We start from the raw sequence: 21524 nt of genomic DNA, 5'->3' as shown, positions 1-21524 counted from the left end.
CAGGAATGCTGGAGGAATTCAGCCAGTCGAACAGCATCAGTGTAAGGATAAATCAGTCTCTCTTTTCCCAGACTGAGTTCTTTCAGCATATCTGTTTCCAGCATTTGCAGTTTTATTTGTTTTCCATAATCACAGAAGAGCAAATTTTGAAATTAATATACCCATTCAATAAAATGTTAGCTAAGACTTACCACTTTGCTAATCATTGTGCATTCTCCAAGAAAGTTTATGTGATAAAAATCTGATGTGGTTCCTACAAAAACAAATGCCTCCTCTTTGAAGAGAAGAACAGATATAATGATTTAGATTGATAAGCTTCATCAGATGAAGTTTATTAACTTGAACTGTGCTTTCTCCACAGATGCTGCTTGTGTCATTGAGTGTTAATGATTAACAGTTATGTGTATATGCCTGCTTGAACCAAATTAAGTTTGCAAGTCATCATTTGTGATTTTCTGTTTCCTATTGTTGCCTTTCCAGGATTCTTATACATGAAAAACACGTACTGCCAATTTGCAATATAAAATATCAGATTTATTTACTGGGCACAAAAAGTTAAAGTCACTCCCACCACACTGAAGCTTTATTGTTGGATGGGCACAAAGTAACTTAGCTGCCTTTAAGTCATTACTACACATCCAAGAAGGCAACATTTTTTACAACATATTCCCAATACTGATACTATAATGTTAGCAATACTAAGCAATTACAATTAGTTTCCAGCATTTGCAGTTTTATTTGTAAAAAAACTAATACTGTTAATCCAAAAGCATCCCAGTACTGAAACACATTGAAACATCCCCACCTCTGACTCTCCCAATGCTAACTCTGAAACAACCATTACTAGCCCAAGACAAGCCAGAGTTTGCTCTGAAACATACCTTTTATTGATCTTAGAACACCCTCAAAACGGACCCCTCAGACCTCAATTATGACCCCAAGTTGTGGAAGGCTCTAAGATATCCCCAAATTCTGTCCCTGTCAAGTCGGAATTCTGGTTCTTCTTTGAACATGTGCAGCTTCCCCACTTGAAAGGGATTGAATACGCCTACCCGAAAGTTTTTAAACAGATTCCACTCAATGACCAAACAACTTTTCCTTTTTTTTTCTCCTTTTATTTTTTGCAAGTGCAGCAGTTTGATAGTTTGATAGACAGTAGTCATAAGTCATAAGTAATCAGTCATAAGTCAATCATTAGTCTAGTGAAAAAGCTAGCTGCCTCTCGGACTTTGTAGACAAATTCCAACCTGCACAGCCTCTGTTTCTCTAAAACATTATGGCCTCACCAGCAGTGTGAAGAAAGAGTTCTTTTGATTAGAAACTTTTCATTTCTGGCTATTGATTCTGCAATAGCTTCTCTGCTCAGACCCAGAGTTAAAATTGCAGCTGAGTCCTGAGGTCATCATAGTGGAATCTTCCTGTTGGAAGAAGGATGTTGTTAATTTATGTTCAATAACTTTTTGACCGTAGAAGGGTTGTTGGTGGGTCTGTTCTGTGAGAGATTTGAACTGCTTGCTTACCTAGTATCTACTTGACTGTGAATTTCAAAGTCAGCCCCCATAAACAATGGAGTCAAGTATTAAGATGGAAAGTCTGTCACTAAGAAGTCACACCAATGATGAAAATAAAGGGAAAATACAATTTTTTAAAATCCAGTTTAACGAAGCATTGGATTTTTTGGGCACTATAAATGCCGGGAACTGAACAAACAAAAAGCTCTGATAGAGGAACTCAGCAAGTCAGCCAGCACCTGTGGAGTTAAAGGTATTCTGGATCAAGACTCTGTCTCAGGACTGAGAGTGTGAAGGGGATTTGGAGTTAAAGGTATGGTTGATATTCTGGATCAGACTCTGCCTCAGAACGAAGAGTGTGAAGGGGATTTGGAGTTAAAGGTATGGTTGATATTCTGGATCAGACTCTGCCTCAGAACTGAGAGTGTGAAGGGGATTTGGAGTTAAAGGTATGGTTGATATTCTGGATCAGACTCTGCCTCAGAACTGAGAGTGTGAAGGGGATTTGGAGTTAAAGGTATGGTTGATATTCTGGATCAGACTCTGCCTCAGAACTGAGAGTGTGAAGGGGATATGGAGTTAAAGGTATGGTTGATATTCTGGATCAGACTCTGCCTCAGAACGAAGAGTGTGAAGGGGATATGGCTCGTATGAAAGGTGCAGCAGGATTGGGGTTTTCTTTCATTAAAGTTGTTAATATTCATAAAGGATTGGTGAACTACTGTTTCCTGTATTAGACAGAGCTGCTTCCTGCTTTTTTTGTCAGAGATGATCTGAATGAGCATATGGCAAAGCACAAGGAGACAAGGTTATTTCTCTGCCAGCTTTGCGGACAAACATTCAAATGTGGGCGACAGAAGAATAAACACTATAGACAAGTCCATCAGAAGACTCAGGAGAAAAGGAGAGTGAATAAAAATAGTTCATTGAGTAGAAGACACAAAGAAAAAGAGTCTCGAATCCAACAGAAGAAAGTAAGCAAGGAATTTGCTTGCAACATCTGTACCAGGTAACATTGTTTCTTGCATTTCCATCCCTTGTCATTTCTGATTGAGCCTTCAGCTGCTTTAACATTACTGTCTGCTACCTTTTGCCATTGAGCCTGCTTTCCCTCCCACAACCACAGCTACCACTTCTCACTACCCCTTCTCAAGTCTCAACTTTTTAATCAACAAAGCCACTTATGGCTTGGTAACCATTCTTCTTATTTCACTATCTATTGGTGGAATAACTGTGGAAATACTAGTTTTGATTCAGTTTGATTTATATTAGGGAATATTTGCACTACAGCATATTTCATCAGTTAGGTTTTATTGAAGTAAAATGATAATCAAATTCTAATAAAGAACAGAAATACATTTTGAATTGAATCCACAAAATAATCAGTTATGGAACTATGATTTCAATAGTTATTTCAAAATATTCTAAATGCTTCTCTTGGTGGTTATTAGTGTATTGCCCAATCGGGAAGAGGATATATGCCATGTCTGTTTTATGCTTCTACTGCATTGTTATATTTTTTTTATTAATGTTTCCATTTAACATAATTTGAAACTAAATATAGATTGTTGCTAGGTAGTGGTTGATACTTCCATCTCATTTGCTTTGTTTATATGTCTTTGAGAACTTGCGATAATTTATCAATAAGAAGAAAATTTCAAGGACATCACTTTATTAAACACTGCAGGTTATGAGCAAAGTGCTGGGAGGTGGAGTTAATAGAGATGTATGCCCACTAGTCGGTGTGGACGTGGTAGGCTGGATGGCCTCTTTAATGTTGTATGATTTTATGACTAATACAATAATCCATTATCCAGCCATTCAGTAATGTGAATGTTTCAGTATCTGACTCACAGGTTAATATTTGGAATGCTTTATTATCCAATCACTAGGGGCCTGATCAGAATTTCCTGGCCTCTGCGCTTCCTGCCCACTGCCCACAGCCCACACCTGCTTTTCATGTTTCCTACCAACTCACTGGGTCCTAGTTCCCACATTAGCTTTAAATGCACCTCACACCCTTAAAATTAACTGGGATCACTGAAATGTTACTCTGGAACATATTTTTTAAAAATGAATTCTATGTATTTTGTAGAATTAATAGAATAATATTGGATAGTATGGAATATGTGCTAGTCCCATATCATGCTCTGCTAATTTAGAACTCCTTTTACCAGAGCTTGTAAAATATCATGGGCAGTATTTTCTGTTGATCTTCTGTCTGCTGTTTTGTGTTTTTTAAAAAAAACTTGTTACATTGGTTTTAGCTACTGCTCACAATATTTACGTTGTCTAAGCACATTTATTATCAAAGTATGTATGAAGTATACAGCTCTGAGATTCATCTTCTTCACAAACAAAGAAAACCGTGGAATTCATTCAAAGAAAAACATTAACCTCCCTCATGCAAAAGAAGTACAAATTGTGCAAACGACAACAAGAATATCAACCCATCTCCCACGCGCAAAATACAAACAATTTCGCAAACACAGTATAAAAAATTACATTGATCCATTGAGTCAGTTGGCGTTGGGCAAAGATTGGAGTACACCAATTTGGGTATGCACTCAGTGGCCACTTGATTAGGTACCTCCTGTACATAATAAAGTTATCACTGAGCATGTTTGTGGTCTTCTGTGGTTTGTGGTCAATTTAATGTGTTGTATGCTGAAAGATGCTCTTCTGCACTCCACAGGTGTAACACGTGGCTACTTGAGTTACTGTCACCTTCCTGTCAGCTTGAACTAGTTTGGCCATTCTCCTCTGACCTCTCCCATTAAAAAGGCAATTTTGCTTTTTTTTTGCACAGTTCTCTGTAAACTTTAGAGGCTGCTGTGTCTGAAAATCCCATGAGATCAGCAATTCCTGAAATACTCAAATCATCCCATTTGTATCAATAATCATTTCACAGTCAAAGTCACTCAGATCCCAGTTCTTCCCCATTCTGGAGTGGTCTGAACAAAAACTGACCCTCTTGTCATATATGCATGTTTTTATGCATTGAGTTGCTGCCACATGATTGGCTGATTAGATATTTGCATTAACAGGTGTACCTAATAAAGTGTTACTGAGTGTAAATTGCCTTCATCTTTATGGGAACCTGACCAAACCCAGTCTTTGTTCATTTCAATGCCAGGATTATAGCTTATACACTCATGACTTAAGGTCATCCTGTACATATGAACAGTTGCTTGGACGATTGGTGGGGTGAATGGTAATGGATTTTTTTTTTGGCTGTTGCTAGGCTGCAGGCATCTTCTGCCAGGTGGAAACAGGGTACTTCTCCATGCTTCTCACCCCTTCACCACCCTTCCTGAGTCACAACAATTGGGACCTTGGTTGAACCAACCTGAGAGCTGAGCAGACTCCCTCACTCACCCACTAAGTCATCAAGGCCAGCTAGCAGACACCCTTCCCATGCCTGCTTGCTCTCCCTGATATCACTGCTGCTTCCGTGATCCTTCCCAAACTTTGTTGTTGTAAGTTTCCAACTTGTGAATAGTTTTCAGTAACAGAATACCAAAGTAGCATGGGGGCTACCTGTATATAGCTGAGATCCTCATGCTGATATACACTCAGTGGCCATTTTATTAGGTACCCCCTGTACCAATAAAGTGGTCACCGAGTGTATATTTGTGGTCTTGTTTTGCTGCAGCCCATCTACTTCAAGATCTGAAGTGTTGTGCATTCAGAGACGCTCTTCTGCAAACCACTTTTGTAACACGTGGTTATTTGAACCTTCCTGTCAGCTTGAACGAGTCTGGCCATTCTTTTCTGACCTCTCTCATTAACAAGGCGTTTCTGCCAACACAACTGCTGCTCACTGGACGCTTTTGTTTTTCACAGCTTTCTCTGTAAGCTCTAGAGACTATTGTGCACGAAAATCCAGGAGATCAGCATTTCTGAGGTACTCAAACCACACCGTCTGGCACCAACAATCATTCCACAGTCAAAATCATTTAGATCACATTTCTACCCCATTCTGACATTTGGTCTGAGCAATAACCGAACCTCTTGACCATGTCTGCATGTTTTTGTGCATTGAGTTGCTGATTATACATTTGAATTAATGAGGAGGTATACGGGTGTACCTAATAAAATGGCCACTGATATATTTTAAGAGCCTTCCCCACCTAAATCCTTTCACTAACAGTTGTCTATTCCTCTTCTGAGATAGCTCCTGAATTCAGTAGATGAGAGAAAGAGACTGAGAGACCAGTAAAATCCTTGGCACTTATCCTCAAAGCACAGTATTCCAATAATTAGAACTAGGTCAGGAGAAATTACTTTGTATGTTTTGTATGTTTGTATACACAAAGGGAACAATTCTATTATGATTTATCCATGTTAATTTTATGCAGGATACATACTAAGTTGAAGTCATATTGATGGATGGCAGCTGCTTTTGACAACCAGAGCCAGCTTGCTTCTGCTGGGCTTGATCCCAGTTCAGGTCTTCCTTCCTCATTTCAGTCACTGTTGAATTTTGCAGAGTACAAAGATACAGCCACCTTGCATAATATTTAACATCAGATCTGTTGTGATTAATTATAGCAGCTTGTTTTCAGATGGAGTTACTGAAATGTGTAGGAAAATGGGGCCTTCTGAAAATTACTTCAAAAGTGCATTTATAAAGTATATGCTTGTAAAATTAATAATTTGAGCTTGTTTTGCTGCCAGAATTCTAAATGTACTCTAAATTCTACATGTCCACAGGCTTTATTTATGCAATAAATGCAAAACTTGGCCAGTCAAACAGCATGTAATGCAGAGAAAAAGCATGGGGAGGAAGTTGAAATCTTATAGGGTAAAAAGAGGAAAGATTGAGCAACCCAGTTAGTCCAGTTTTAGCAACCCAGAGGATGTTTAAAGCTAGTACAGTGTAAGCTATTTCTGGAGAAAGCTTGGGTAGGAGCACCTGAATGAAACCAAGAAGAACAGAAGCAGATTGTTACAATGTAAGATACAGATCTCTGAATAATCTGAAATTATTCAATTTGGTGTCGAGTCTGAAGGTGTGACATGCCAAGTTGAAATGAGTCAAGTGCTCTTCTTCAAGCTAACTTTGAACTTCATTAAAATTTTATAAAGCAATAACGAGCACTGTCACTGCCTTGTGGACTGAACAGGCATGTTTTGAGAGTGGTCACCCAATCTGCCTTTGGTTTTCCCTAAGTAAGTAAGTTAGTTGTGTAAAGCTGAATTGCCTGGACAGATAGTGCCTTCAGCTGGAGGAGCTTGACTCTCATGCTCAAATCAGAGGACAATGGTTGTTACCAGTGGGGTTCCACAGAGCTTGTTGCTTGGTCCTTTGCTTTTTGTAATATAGATGAATAGCAGTCAAAATTATGAGATGATGCAGAAGTTAGCAGTGCAGTTGGCAATGAGTAAGAAAGGCTACACAAAATGTAATCTGAATGGATTTTTACTGAGGAACATTTGAAATGATGCTTTTGGGAAGGTGTCTGAAGACAACCATATATATAATAAATGGGAGGATATTGAGTGATGTGAAACAACAGAGGTGTCTTGGAATGTCTATGCACAGAACTGTAAAGGTAGCGTGACAAATTAATAAGATTAAAAAAGGCAAATGTAAATTGTCCTGTGATTATTCAAGTGTTAAATTGATGGTTTGCTGGTTCATTGAAGTGGAAGGGCCTGTTCAAGCTGGAAATTAATCAAGACAGAGACACGAGACTGAAGGTGCTGGGATCTGGGGCAACATAGAAACCTGTGGATGAACTTAGCAGGTCAGGTAGCCAATAAAGAGGGAAATGGACTGTCAGTGTATCGGGTCAAGACCCCTTATCTAGACCAGGGGTTTGGACCCCTCAGTTAAAGTGAGGTTCCATGGTATAATAAAGGTTGGGTACCCCTGACTAGTTCAAATGAAGAGAATCAACCCAAAACATTAGCTGTACATTTCCTTCCATTGATGCTGTCTTATCTACTGAGTTTGTCCAGTGCTTTATGTAAAACTTAATCTATACTTGTTGGGCACAACTAGATGTAGAGAGGATTTATAAGGATGTTGCTAAGACTGGAAAATTGTAGTTATAAGGAATGATTGAGTAACTAGGATTGTTTCTTTGGAACAGAGGACTGAGAGGGGAGACTTATTAGTGGTTAAAAATTATGAAGGTCATAGATTTAATCAGAAGGACTTGGTAGAATGGTCAAAAATCAAGGGAAATTAATTTATAATAACAGATAGGAGGATTAGATGGGTGATGAAAGAGAATGTTTCACCAAATGTGTGGAATATACTGATGGAAAGGGGAGTCAAAGAAGATATCCTTCATACTGGTAGTCAGTATTTGGAATGTAATTAATGAGCCATGAGATGCAGGGGTAAGGACCCAAAGCAGGAAGAGCATGTTTAAGCTACAGCTTTTGTCTCAAATGGCAGAGTGGCAATGGTTAGATTGTCTGTTGTGATACAAATATTTAGTGATCTAATATGGAGAGAAGCATATTGTAAGACTAAAGCAGTATACTAAATTGGAGGAAATAGGGGTAGACTGATGCATTACCTAGTAGAGATGTTTGGGAATATAGGAAAAGGAGGGTGTGAAAAGGTAGGTTTTGGATCTCTTGCCATGGGTATGCTCCATGAGAAATGGAATGGGTCTTGGTAGATGTGAAAGAGTGGGCCCTTTGGGGAAGAAGCAAAAATAATTAACCTATTAATTCCATTTATTTCTCTCCTTATATGCTGCCTGACTTCCTGAGTAATTCCATCATTTTCTGTTGTTATTGCAGATCTCCAATATCTTCACCAAAATTATTTTGTCCTGCCTGGCCATTTGTCCTCCAAGGAGATTGCACTACTAGGCAAAGCCAGCAATCCTTCCCTCTCTCACCTCACACAATTTCTTCAGCGGTTTGAACAGGGCAGGACTGCACAAGCATGTGAAGGTCACCCAATGAGATCAGCGAGAAGAGTTTAAAAAGAAGACAGATTTATACAGCGGGCATCAGAGTAGAGGGAGTCAGAGTAGGAAGGCTTTGGCTCAACGGGGCTTCGGCGATAAAGAGTCGGGTCGAGGTAGGTTATCTGTGTAGAATACAGACAGGAAGTATGTGTCTGAAGCCGTTTTCTGTGCTCGGCAGATATGGGAGGTCCTGGAGACTCCCAGCCTCCCAGATGGCCACATCTGCACCAGATGCGTTGAGCTGCAGCTCCTTAGGGACCACGTTAGGGAGTTGGAGATGCAGCTCAATGACTTTCATCTGGTCAGGGAGAGTGAGGAGTTGATAGATAGAAGCTATAGGCAGGTAGTCACACCGGGACGACGGGAGATAGAGAAGTGGGTAACAGTCAGGAGAGGGAAGGGCAAGAGTTAGATGCTAGAGGGTACTCTAGTGGCTGTCCCCCTTAACCATAAGTACTCCTGTTTGATTACTGTTGGGGGGGAGGAGGGAATGGCCTACCTGGGGGAAGCAACAGTGGTTGTGCCTCTGGCACGGACTCTGGCCCTGTGGCTCATAAGGGTTGGGAAAGGAAGAGGATGGCAGCAGTGATGGGGGACTCTATAGTCAGGGGGTCAGACAGGCGATTCTGTGGATGCAGGAAAGAAACGCGGATGGTAGTTTGCCTCCCAGGTGTCAGGATCCGGGATGTTTCTGATCACATCCACGATATGATACTAAGATAGGAGGCATTGTGGATAATGAAGTAGGTTTTCAAAGCTTGCAGAGAGATTTAGGCCAGTTAGAAGAGTGGGCTGAATGATGGCAGATGGAGTTTAATGCTGATAAGTATGAGGTGCTACATTTTGGTAGGACTAATCCAAATAGGACATACATGGTAAATGGTAGGGCATTGAAGAATGCAGTAGAACAGAGTGATCTAGGAATAATGGTGCATAGTTCCCTGAAGGTGGAATCTCATGTGGATAGGGTGGTGAAGAAAGCTTTTGGTATGCTGGCCTTTATAAATCAGAGCATTGAATATAGGAGTTGGGATGTAATGTTAAAATTGTACAAGGCATTGGTAAGGCTGAATTTGGAGTATTGTGTACAGTTCTGGTCACCGAATTATAGGAAAGATTTCAACAAAATAGAGAGAGTACAGAGGAGATTTACTAGAATGTTACTTGGGTTTCACACCTAAGTTACAGGGAAAGGTTGAACAAGTTAGGTCTTTATTCTTTGGAGCGTAGAAGGTTGAGGGGGGAACTTGATAGAGGTATTTATAATAATGAGGGGGATAGATCGAGTTGACATGGATAGGCTTTTTCCATTGAGAGTAGGGGAGATCCAAACAAGAGGACATGATTTGAGATTTAGGGGGCAAAAGTTTAAGGGTAACATGAGGGGGAATTTCTTTAGTCAGAGAGTGGTAGCTGTGTGGAATGAGCTTCCAGTAGAAGTGGTAGAGGCAGGTTCGGTATTGTCATTTAACGTAAAATTGGATAGGTATATGGATAGGAAAGGAATAGAGAGTTATGGGCTGAGTGCGGGCCAGTGGAACTAGGTGAGAGTAAGCATTGGTACGGACTAGAAGGGCCGAGATGGCCTGTTTCCATGCTGTAATTGTTATATGGTTATATCTTTAAGTGGGAAGGAGAACAGCCAGAGGTCATGGTACATATTGGTACCAACAAAAAGGGAGGAGGTCCTGAAAACAGACTACAGGGAGTTAGGAAAGAAGTTGAGAAGCAAGACCTCAAAGGTAGTACTTTCAGGATTACTGCCTGTGCCATGTGACAGTGTGTACAGGAATAGAATGAGGTGCAAAATAAATGCGTGGTTGAGCAGGGGGCAGGGATTCAGATTTCTGGATCTTTGGGACATCTTTTGGGGCAGGTGTGACCTGTATAAAAAGAACGGGTTGCACTTGAATCCCAGGGGGACCAATATCCTGGCGGGAAGGTTTGCTAAGGCTGCTGGAGAGAGTTTAAACTAGAATTGCTGGGAGGTGGGAACTGAACTGAATTGATGGAGGAAAGGGAGGTTGGCTCACAAATTGGGAAAGCTTGGAGACAGTGCGAGAGGGAAGATAGGCCTGTGATAGAGAAGGGACGCTCTCAGACCGATGGTTTGAGATGTATCTGTTTTAATACAAGGAATATTATGTACAAAGCAGATGAGATTAGAGAGTGGATCAGCACTTGGAGCTATGATGTTGTGGCCATTACAGAGACTTGGATGGCTAAGGGGCAGGAATATTTACTTTGAAAACCAGGCTTTAGATATTTCAGGAAGGACAGGGAAGGAGGCAAAAGAGGTGGGGTGTGGCACTGTTGATCAGGGATAGTTGATCAGGAATCCCTGCCCCCTGCTCAACCAGCTGCAGAAAAGGAAGAAGTCATGGAGGGATTGTCTACGGAGTCTCTATGGGTGGAAGTTAGAAATCGGAAGGGGTCAATAACTTGACTTGGTGTTTTTTATAGACCACCCAATAGCAACGAGCAGCAAGGAGCAGATTCTGGAAAGGTGTAATAATAACTGGGTTGTCGTGGTGGGAGATTATAATTTCCCAAATATTGATTGTCATTTCCCAAGAGTGAGGTGTTTAGATTGGGTGGAGTTTGTTAAGTGAAGGTTTCTTGACACAATATGTAGATAAGCCTACAAGAGGAGAGGTTGTACTTGATCTGGTATTGGGAAATGAACCTGGTCAAGTGTCAGATCTCTCAGTGGGAGAGCATTTTGGAGATAGTGATCATAATTCTATCTCCTTTATCATAGCATTAGAGGGGGATAGGAACAGACAACTTAGGGAAATGTTTAATTGGAGTAAGGGGAAATATGAGGCTATCAGGCAGGAACTTGGAACCATAAATTGAAAACAGTTGTTCTCAGGGAAACATACAGAAGAAATGTGGCAAATGTTCAGGGGATATTTGCGTGGGGTTCTACATAGGTACATTCCAGTGAGACAGGGAAAGGATGGTAGGGTTCAGGAACCATGGTGTACAAAGGCTGTTGTAAATCTAGTCAAGAAGAAAAGAAAAGCTAATGAAAGGTTCAAAAAACTAGGTAATGATAGAGATCTAGAAGATTATAAGGCTAGCAGAAAGGAGCTTAAGAATGAAATAAGGAGAGGCAGAAGGGGCCATGAGAAAGCCTTGGCAGACAGGATTAAGGAAAATCCCAAGGCATTCTATAAGTATGTGAAGAGCAAGAGGATAAGACATGAGAGGATAGGACCAATCAAGTGTGACAGTGGAAAAGTGTGTATGGAACCGGAGGAGATCACAGAGGTAGTTAATGAATACTTTGCTTCAGTATTCATTATGGAAAAGGACCTTGGCAATTTTAGGGATGACTTGCAGCCGACTGTAAAGCTTGAGCATGTAGATATCAAGGAAGAGGATGTGCTGGAGCCTTTGGAAAACATCAATTTGGATAAGTCACCGGGACCGAATGGGATGTACCCAGGCTACTGTGGGAAGCGAGGGAGGAGATTGCTGAGCCTCTGGGGATGATCTTTGCATCATCAATGAGGACAGGAGAGGTTCCAGAGGATTGGAGGGTTGCAGATGTTGTTCCTTTATTCAAGAAATGGAGTAGAGATAGCCCAGGAAATTATAGACCAGTGAGTCTTACTTCGGCAGTTGGTAAGTTCACATTCAGATTCAGTTTATTGTCATTTAGAAACCACAAATGCAATGCAGTTAAAAAATGAGACAACGTTCCTCCAGAATGATATCACAAAAGCATATGACAAAACAGACTACATCAGAAAATCGACATAACATTTGGCAATCCCCAATCCAGAGTCTGGAGAGGCTGCTGCGTATTAATATCGCGCTACCGTCTAGCGTGTTCCCCGGAAAAGAGCTCCAAATCCACCAGACGAAAACAAGACCAAAATCTACAGCTACAAGACCTGCACAAAACCACATAATTACACCAGTGCAAACAGTAACATAATTGATAAAAAAAAAGACTATGGGCACAGTAAAAATAGTCCAAGATGTTAAAGGACTGTAAGTTCAAAAGAAATCACCACAGTTTCCACAAGTCTCCAGGGTCCTGACAGACTCGCCATCCCATGCCGGCAGCAGAAGGGAATACCCCCGCTATGGACTTCCAAGGCGCCGCCCGACTCAGCCTTGCAGACACAGCACACAATGGAAGCTCCGTCGAAACCAGCCTTGCAGACGCAGCACACACCGAAAGCGACCTGACCACAGCGGACACCGAGTCCGTCGAACCTCCGAGCCGACGACCATCCCCTCCGGCACAGCTTCTCCAAGCACCATCCTCTGCTGAACGTATTAATTCGGCATCGCGACCCCGAGGACTGGGAGCCTGTTCTTCCCAGCAGAGTCCCGGACCTCACAGCAGCAGCAGCAGCAACGAAGAAGGTCTTCCTGGAGATTTCCCGATGTTTCTCCGTGCTTCCACGTCCGTTTTCAATCGATTATGATTGCGCACGGCACCCACTTCACAAATAACAGATAATCAGTTCCGGAATGGCCACTGCAAGCTGCGTCGCGCCGCCATCTTGGATCTTGACCAAGTTGATGGAGGCAGGATAAATCCTGAAAGGCAGGATTTATGAACATTTGGAGAGGCATAATACGATTAGGAATAGTCAGCATGGCTTTGTCAAAGGCAGGTTGTGCCTTACGAGCATGATTGAATTTTTTGAGGATGTGACTAAAAACATTGATGAAGGAAGAGCAGTAGATGTAGTGTATATGGATTTCAGCAAGGCATTTGATAAGGTACCCCATGCAAGGCTTATTGAGATAGTAAGGAGGCATGGGATCCAAGGGGACATTGCTTTGTGGATCCAGAACTGGCTTGCCCACAGAAGGTAAAGTGTGGTTGTAGATGGGTCATATTCTCCATGTAGGTTGATGACCTGTGGTGTGCCTCAGGTATCTGTTCTGGAACCCCTACTCTTTGTGATTTTTATAAATGACTTGGATGAGGAATGGAGGGATGGGTTAGTAAATTTGTTGATGACACAAAGGTTGGATAGTGGATAGTGTGGAGGGCTGTCGGAAGTTCGTCGTTAGGTCGCATCTGGAATTTCCAGTTGGAGGACGATTTCCTTCAATGCTGCTCTGTCCCAACGTCTCTAGTCTTTTCCAGCTTGGTCCAATCCTTGAGATTTTCCAGCCAGAGGTTACAGCGGGACATTGATAAGATGCAAAACTGGGCTGAGAAGTGGCAGATGGAGTTCAAGTGTGAGTTTGCTCATTTTGGTAGGTCAAATATGATGCAGAATATAGCATTAATGGTAAAACTCTTGGCGGTGTGGAGGATCAGAGGGATCTTGGGGTCCGAGTCCATAGGACACTCAAAGCTGCTACGCAGATTGACTCTGTGGTTAAGAAGGCATACAGTGCTTTGGCCTTCCTCAACCATGAGGTTGAATTTAGGAGCCGAGAGGTAATGTGGCAGCTATATAGGATCCTGGTCAGACCCCACTTGGAGTACTGTGCTCAATTCTGGTCGCCTCACTACAGGAAGGATGTGGAAAACATCGAAAGAGTGCAGAGGAGATTTACAAAGATGTTGCTTGGATTGAGGTGCATGCCTTATGAGAATAGGTTGAGTGAACTCGTCTTTTTTTCCTTGGAGCGACGGAGGATGAAAGGTGACCTGATAGAGGTGTACAAGATAATGAGAGGCATTGATCGTGTGGATAGTCAGAGGCTTTCTCCCAGGGCTGAAATGGCTAGCAGAAGAGGACACAGGTTTAAGGTGTTTTCAGGCAGGTACAGAGGAGATGTCAGGGGTAAGTTTTTTACTCAGAGTGGTGAATGCATGGAATGGGCTGCCGGCGACAGTGGTAGAGGCGGAAACGATAGGGTCTTTTAAGAGACTCTTGGATAGGTACATAAAGCTTAGGAAAAATAGAGGGCTATGGGTAAGCCTGGGTAGTTCTAAGGTAAGGGCATGTTCGGCACAGTTTTGTGGGCCTAAGGTATTGTGGTGTTAGTTTTCTATGTTTCTAATTATATTCTGAGCTTTTTTCTTTAAATAATGTAACAGTGCAGGGTAATATAATGGGTGGAAACATACAGAATTCACAACTATTGACACTGAATGGGGTGTCTGACATGATTACATAAAGTGCTTTTACTGTGGCTCAGTTGGTATGCAGGTAGCTTTTATGAGTGCCAGCTGATTTTATTCCTGATTACCTGGTCAGCCTCTCTTCAGTAACTTCAGTTCCTTTGTACCTATTCCTGCCTTCCATCATTGTGTACAGCAGTCTTCGCTTCCTGTTGACCTACGTTCCACCTCATTTGTTTTCATCTACCGTGGTGTACACTAGCATCCCCTTAGGCCCCTTTACATTGGCACGTTCCACATTTTATCACAGCTAAGAGGGGTAAACCTGAATGTGTTTCGGTAGATCGCCTTAAACTGGCCCAAGTTTTGGAGATTCTGCTAGATGTCCCTGCCAACACAACATGACCAAGCGAGTCAACACATCTCTGGACAAGCCAGAGGCACCTGCTGTTCTTCCACCCACGGAACACAGGACCCGAGCTGGACAGACTCACAGTGCCGGTTTTAGTGAATTCTGGGGGTTGTGTAGGGTCATGTAACTGGTGAAACACACGTAATTCTCAACCACCAACAATGAGTTGGGGTTCACTTTAAGAGGTGTGTCTGACGTAATTACATGAAGTACTTCTACCGCACTTTGTTTTCAGTTTTTTGGAGTTTAATAAGTGAGTTGTCACAGTTTTTTCTTAAATATAAAATACCTCGTTGTTTTATTTGTGAAAACCTACAGCAGTAGTCACTGCAAATGTGTTAACCTTGAGAAAATAATACCTGACATGCAGCTGCCTCACATGTGTGTGCATTCCAAAAGAGGGCAGCAAAGGACTAGTATTTTATTTCAAGCCCCTTTCTCCTACTCAGCTTTATGCACATGCACTCACCCAAGGCTTTAGATTGCAGTAAAATTAAAAGCTACTGAAGTGCTAAGATGGACGATACTATTAAAATGTGGGGGCGCATCTATAGTTCTGAGTCTTGATGAAGGGTCTCAGCCTGACAAGTCAGCTGTTTATTCCCCTTCGTAGATGCTGCCTGACCTGCTGAGTTCCTCCGGCATTTTGTACGTTGCTCTGGATTTCTAGCATCTAGAGAATCTTTTGCATTCATGTAGATCTCAGTGTATTAGTGGAATCTTACAGCCCTTGTTTCTGTTAGTAGTGTCCAGGCAGTATTGATTTGAATCAATTTTCCAGGATTGTTGGGACTGTTCAACAAGCTTCTGAGCTAGTGTATGGTCATTGAAGAAAATTTAAGCTGAGTGTACTTCAGATAACAAGGCATATGGCACTTACGCCATATGTAACTTTATAAAACCAAAATCATGGAGGAATAAAACAGTGTTTGTTGGTGTGTTACAGTGGACTCTGATAATGATATTTCAAGTCAAGTTTATTGTCATTTAACAATATACATGTATACTGTCAAACAAGACAACTTTTCTTCGACCAGGGTGTAAAATACATAGCACATAATAACTTATGAAAGTAAGAATGAAACCTACAGATGGATTACACATAAATAAGCAAACTAAAGTGCATAAATTAAATATTATCAGGTATAGAAAAGATTAACCAGTGACACTTTGAATACCGTTAGGGAGCTCAGAACCCTAATGGCCTGAGGGAAGAAACTGTTCTTGTTTTTATACACTGGACTGTCCTGCCTGGTGGTGGAAAGTCAAAAGAGGATGCTGGATGGGTGAGCAGGATCCTTAATAATACTGAGTATAATTTATGTATAATTGAATTCAATATGGGGCTAGCAGTTTTTTTTTAAAAGAGGTCGTGCAGATCAGTGATGTGTCAGAGAGTTGAGTCTCTTTGAAGTTTTGTTTGGAAATCATGAATCCTTTTAGTTTATGTTATAAGAAACATCAACAGTTCGAATGAGTTGTGGCCCCTTTTCTATGTATGTACAGTATCTATTCCATTAGGTATATTAATCTAGATCCAATTTGATTTGGTTTTTTAGCTCCTAAATATCTAATATCTGAGACTGTAAAGATTTCATGTGACACTACAAAGATTTAATTTAAATAGATCAAAGCAGCTTGTAAGTACAATCCAGAAACAAAATGCAGGTTATTGTTTTAGCTCTCCTTCATAAGACTAGATGCAAAACGGACATATGCCTGATGGCTCTTAAAAAAAAAACTACAAGGAAGTACTTAATTCTCACAATCTAACAGAAGTGACATGTTTCCACTTTGTCTTTAGGTTCAGTTTTGCTTTTTTTACTTCTCAAGGAAATTTAATCTAGAGTGATTTCTCTCAAGCAGTAGTTTCCAAAAGTCTGTAATTTGTTGAATTATTATGCATGAGCTTTCAGTGCAACTGAAAGTAGTTGGGTAATGTGTACTGGCAAGGAAGAGTCTTAGGCAATCAGTACCAATGGCTTAAATCTGCTAGGTTAGCTATACAATCTCACCAGTATGAAATGTGTTCCTTTTACCCTCAAATTTCAAGTTATTCAACACATTCAGGAAGTCTAGTATTCTGTTATCCATTAGAAATCAATAGATTTTATTTAGCATATTTTAAACAGAAACTCAGCTGTTCTATAAACTACTGTTGACCTTCGCTATGAACTATTATGGTTCAGCTTGTGAGAGAAGAATGAAAATCTCAACTTTATTTTGCAATGTTTAAGCTAAGCATTTTGGCTGATGACTTGAGGATGAATCCGTACCAGTTGTCGAAGCCATTCCCAAGGTAGAACTCGTCAGTCTCAAAGTGATATCATAGAAGTGCTGTCTACACCTTCTGTGATCTGGGTTCAATTGTGACTTCTGGTGTTGTCTACAAGGTTAGCATGTTCACCATGCAGGTTTTCTTCAGGGATCCAGTTTCTTCCTGCATCCCAACAACATGGGTCAGTAGGTTAATAGGCTACTGTAAATTTTCTGTGTTGGGTAGGTGAGTGGTAGACGCTGGAGAAGGATATGGGAATAAGTGAGGAGGGCTAGTGTAGGATTATCTAAATGGATGGTCTGAATGTCCTTTTAGTGTGTGGTATGATTCTGATTTATTGCAGCACAGGACCCCAATGGTTCCCTGCAACCCAGCCTGCAGTCAGAAGATTGACCCCTAGAACAAGTTAGTAGATAACAGCAGATTGGTAAGAGCATGTGTCTGGCAATCAGATCTGCCCTGTTGTTTTTGACAAGTGGTTCACAAACTGAGTTTACAGTTAATGTTTTGTGGAAAGTCAGTGGCAAAAAATCAATGGAAATATAAATTTTTAAAACTAATTAATGGAGGGAGGATCTGGATGTGTTGCTTCATCAACCCCAGAAAACGTGTACAGCAATTGGGATTGCAAGTACAAGGAGGCCAGAATACGGTGGTGATGTCTTACCAAGATGAAGTAGTGTTTGGTATGCTTTTGTCCGGGAATAATTAATTCAGTAAACTGATTTCTGGGATGAGTGGGCTGCTGTTCCAGTGGAGATTAAGTAAGATTGGTAAATACATTTAGAACAATGAAAGAAAATCTCATTGAAAGAGCCAAGATTCTGAGTGAAGTTGATGGCAGTTGTACTGAGGGTTTCACTCAGAGTGCTGAGACTTCCTGGGGGTCTAAAAGGCTAAAACTAGTGGGTGGCGTCTCAAAGAATCAGATTTGTTGTTACTGACATATGACATTTATTATGTTGTTGCAGCATTACAGTGCAAAGACATAAGATAGTGCAAGGATCACTTCTGAATTAATCTCTTAAAGATTAATTAGGATGGATGGAGAGGGATAGATTTAAAGTATTGAATTGAAGAGAAATATTTTCACCCTGGTGGGAATCACAGTCTCGAACTCTGTGAAGGGGAAGAAAGGCAGAAACCATTATCTCATTTAAAAATCATTAGTATCATTGGTGCCACGGTAGTGTAGCGTGACGTTATTACTGCTCGGGATGCTCTGGAGTTTAGAGTTCAATTCCAACGCCATTCTGTAAGGAGTCCTGTGGAATGCATGGGTTGTCCCAGGCACTCTGGTTTCCCCCCAGTCCAAAGACATACCAGGCAGGTTTATTCAGGCTTGGTGAGGGATGCTGGGGCAGGGTGGCTCAAGGCAGAGAGATTGAAAGGGGATTCCAAAGCATAGGGCCTTGCCACTTTAGGCCATCCTGTTTAATCATCTGTTCTACTCCTGCTTGGTCAAACTTTATTAGGTACATTTGCAAGATGCTTTGAATGTTTTTTTTGCCATTAAAGGTGCAATGTAAATATATCTAGGTCTTGTTAATAATTTAATTCCATCACTTGGAGCTGTAATAGATAAAGAATTCCTATTCTGGCCAAGAATAGATGAAACACTATGTGCAATCCTAAGAGTTTTGAATCAAATATCTTTGATCTAGAAAATTGACTCTCTTAAGATAAAATATTGATTGGAAATGTGACTGTGGAAAGATTACATTGACAGTGTTCTATAATATCTGTTATAATGGTTTTTGCATCAACAATATCTTTAGTATTTAATTTTCTTGTGATGTGTTAGTAAAGAGACTAAGTAATTGTAAATTGTTGTAATCGCTACAGAGTAAGGGTTAAATAAGAAAGTGATTATTAAGTAATAACTTCTGGCCTTAAAACATAAAGGAAACATGAAATGTTTTATGAAGGTGACAAGTTTGTTTCCTTGAACACAGGAAATGTTCCTCTAAGCTGGCTCTCCAGAGACACATGGGAACACACACGGGCATCAAACCATTTCATTGTCAGCACTGTGACTATAAAACCAGACTAAAAGCATCTTTGATCCAGCACATGCGAATCCATACAGGTGAGGATAATGTGCCCTGATGAAGGTCTGAACTGTTCGTCTCCCTCCTTCACCTGACTCCCTTGTGTGTTGCTCCAGATTTCCTGCATCTGCTGTCTCTTGTGTCTCCAGTGAGGCATTAGGTGTGCATTGGCAAGGAGGTACTCGAGAAGGAATGGGTGGAGTTTTCCAAATCAGACAACAAATAATCAGCTGGAAGAACTCAGTGGGTTGAACAAGCATCTGTGGGAGGAAAGAAATTGTCCACATTTCAGGTCAAAGTTCTGCATCAGGGCCGTATTTCCAAATTATATAAAGCTGGCCAATATTATTTTCTTTGGAAATAGAGAAAATTAAATTTATAAGTCTTAATTTTGAAATTTAATTCCTTACACGAGTAGAATGATACTTCATAAACAGCCCTTGCTGGTTGCTTTTAAGATTAGCCTATTTGCACTGTCTATATGTCCTATTTTAAGTAAACTAAATTTCTGTGAACATGACGCTTCTGTTTTAGACCCCAAAGGTCAGTGCCTGAGTTACTACGTAGATATTTTGTGCCCAATTTTGGCACGTCACAGTCAGATATTCTGATTTTATATATTTATTTCTCCAGTTTGAAGTAGAGATGGGAAGTAGGTCTGAGAAGAATGGAAGCAATTGTACATTCAATGTCTGAGTGAGATGGTTACACGACATATTGTTCTTTCATCTCTAAAGGTGAGAAACCCTTCAAGTGTACCATCTGCCAGTATGCCTCCATTGATGCCAGTTCTCTGAGACGGCATTCCCGTACACATTCCACTGAAAAGCCTTATAAATGCCAGTTGTGTTCATACAGTTGGTAAGTTAATGTAATCATATTGCAAATAATCATCTTCCTGAGCTGGCTTATCTTTCTCAGTCCATGCATTTCTACAGTTGCTGAGCCAGAGATTGAAAGGCAACATCCAAAAGGTTCTGTACTGAAATGGCCAGTATGTTTACCTGTAATTATATTTTTCCTCTGGCTTTCCTAAAATGTGTCACATAACTTCAACATTTTGAAAAAGAGCGACACGAGATGTAGAGCTGCCTCAACAATGTATCTTGCGAACTTGCATTTCTATAAGCTGCCTTTCTGAATCTCACAACCCCCCTCTCCCCGCATACCATTCTGTAATCTGCATTGCTTTGGGATGCCAAAGGAAACCAGAACACACAGAGGAAACCCAAACTTTACACAGATCGGCCCTGGGGTCAGGACTGCACACAGATCACTGGAACTGTCAAGTAGAGTTCTTAGATTCATTGTCCATTCAGATACCTGCTGGTGGTAGCAGGGGTGGGGGGGCGGCAGAAGCTGTTCTTAAGATATTGAATCTGTGCCTTCAGGTTCCTGTACCACCTCCCATGATAGTAGCAGTGAGAAGAGGGCATGTCCTGAATGATGAATGCCACTTTCTTGAGCCATCGACTCATGACTATCATCTGCCATCATACTTGACCTACCAAAATGAACCACTTCACGCTTATCTGGGTTGAACTCCATCTGCCACTTCTCAGCCCAGTTTTGCATCCTATTAATGTCCCGCTGTAACCTCTGACAGCCCTCCACACTATCCACACCACCTCCAACCTTTGTGTCATCAGCAAACTTACTAACCCATCCCTCCACTTCCTCATCTGGGTCATTTATAAAAATCACGAAGAGTAAGGGTCCCAAAACAGATCCCTGAGGCACACCACTGGTGACCAACCTCCATGGAGAATATGACCTGTCTACAACCACACTTTGCCTTCTGTGGGCAAGCCAGTTCTGGATCCACAAAGCAATGTCCCCTTGGATTCCCCTGTCTCCTTACTTTCTAAATAAGCCTTGCATGGGGTACCTTATCAAATGCCTTGCTGAAATCCATATACACTACATCCACTGCTCTTCCTTCATCAGTGTGTTTAGTCACATCCTCAAAAAATTCAAACAGGCTCGTAAGGCACGACCTGCCCTTGACAAAGCCATGCTGGGTATTCCTAATCATACCTTTCCAAATATTCATAAATCCTGCCTCTCAGGATCTTCTCCATCAATTTACCAAACACTGAGGTAAGACTCACTGGTCTATAATTTCCTGGGCTTTCTCTAGTCCCTTTCTTGAATAAAGGAACAACATCTGCAACCCTCCAATCCTCCGGAACCTCTCCCATCTCCATTGATGATGCAAAGATCATCGCCAGAGGCTCAGCAAACTGCTCCCTCACCTCCCACAGTAGCTTGGGGTTCATCTC

The 21524-nt window shown here is 41.2% G+C and overlaps 1 protein-coding gene across 1 annotated transcript in view; it reads left to right on the top strand.

The window, feature by feature from the left end:
• Positions 1-21524, top strand: part of LOC132378599 (oocyte zinc finger protein XlCOF6-like) — a 28352-nt gene that overhangs the window by 239 nt on the left and 6589 nt on the right. Inside the window, exons 1-3 of the mRNA XM_059945663.1 lie at positions 1-2520; positions 19147-19280; positions 19980-20103. The exon at positions 1-2520 is cut by the window's left edge and continues 239 nt beyond it. Coding sequence (XP_059801646.1) covers positions 2297-2520; positions 19147-19280; positions 19980-20103 — 482 coding nt within the window. The 5' untranslated portion in view covers positions 1-2296. The remainder of the gene's footprint in view (positions 2521-19146; positions 19281-19979; positions 20104-21524) is intronic.

The sequence above is a fragment of the Hypanus sabinus genome, chromosome 20, assembly GCF_030144855.1.
Source record: "Hypanus sabinus isolate sHypSab1 chromosome 20, sHypSab1.hap1, whole genome shotgun sequence".
Lineage (NCBI taxonomy): Eukaryota > Metazoa > Chordata > Chondrichthyes > Myliobatiformes > Dasyatidae > Hypanus > Hypanus sabinus.
The sequence above is the reverse complement of the archived record's forward strand: the minus strand, read 5'-3'. Positions and strand labels throughout refer to the sequence as shown.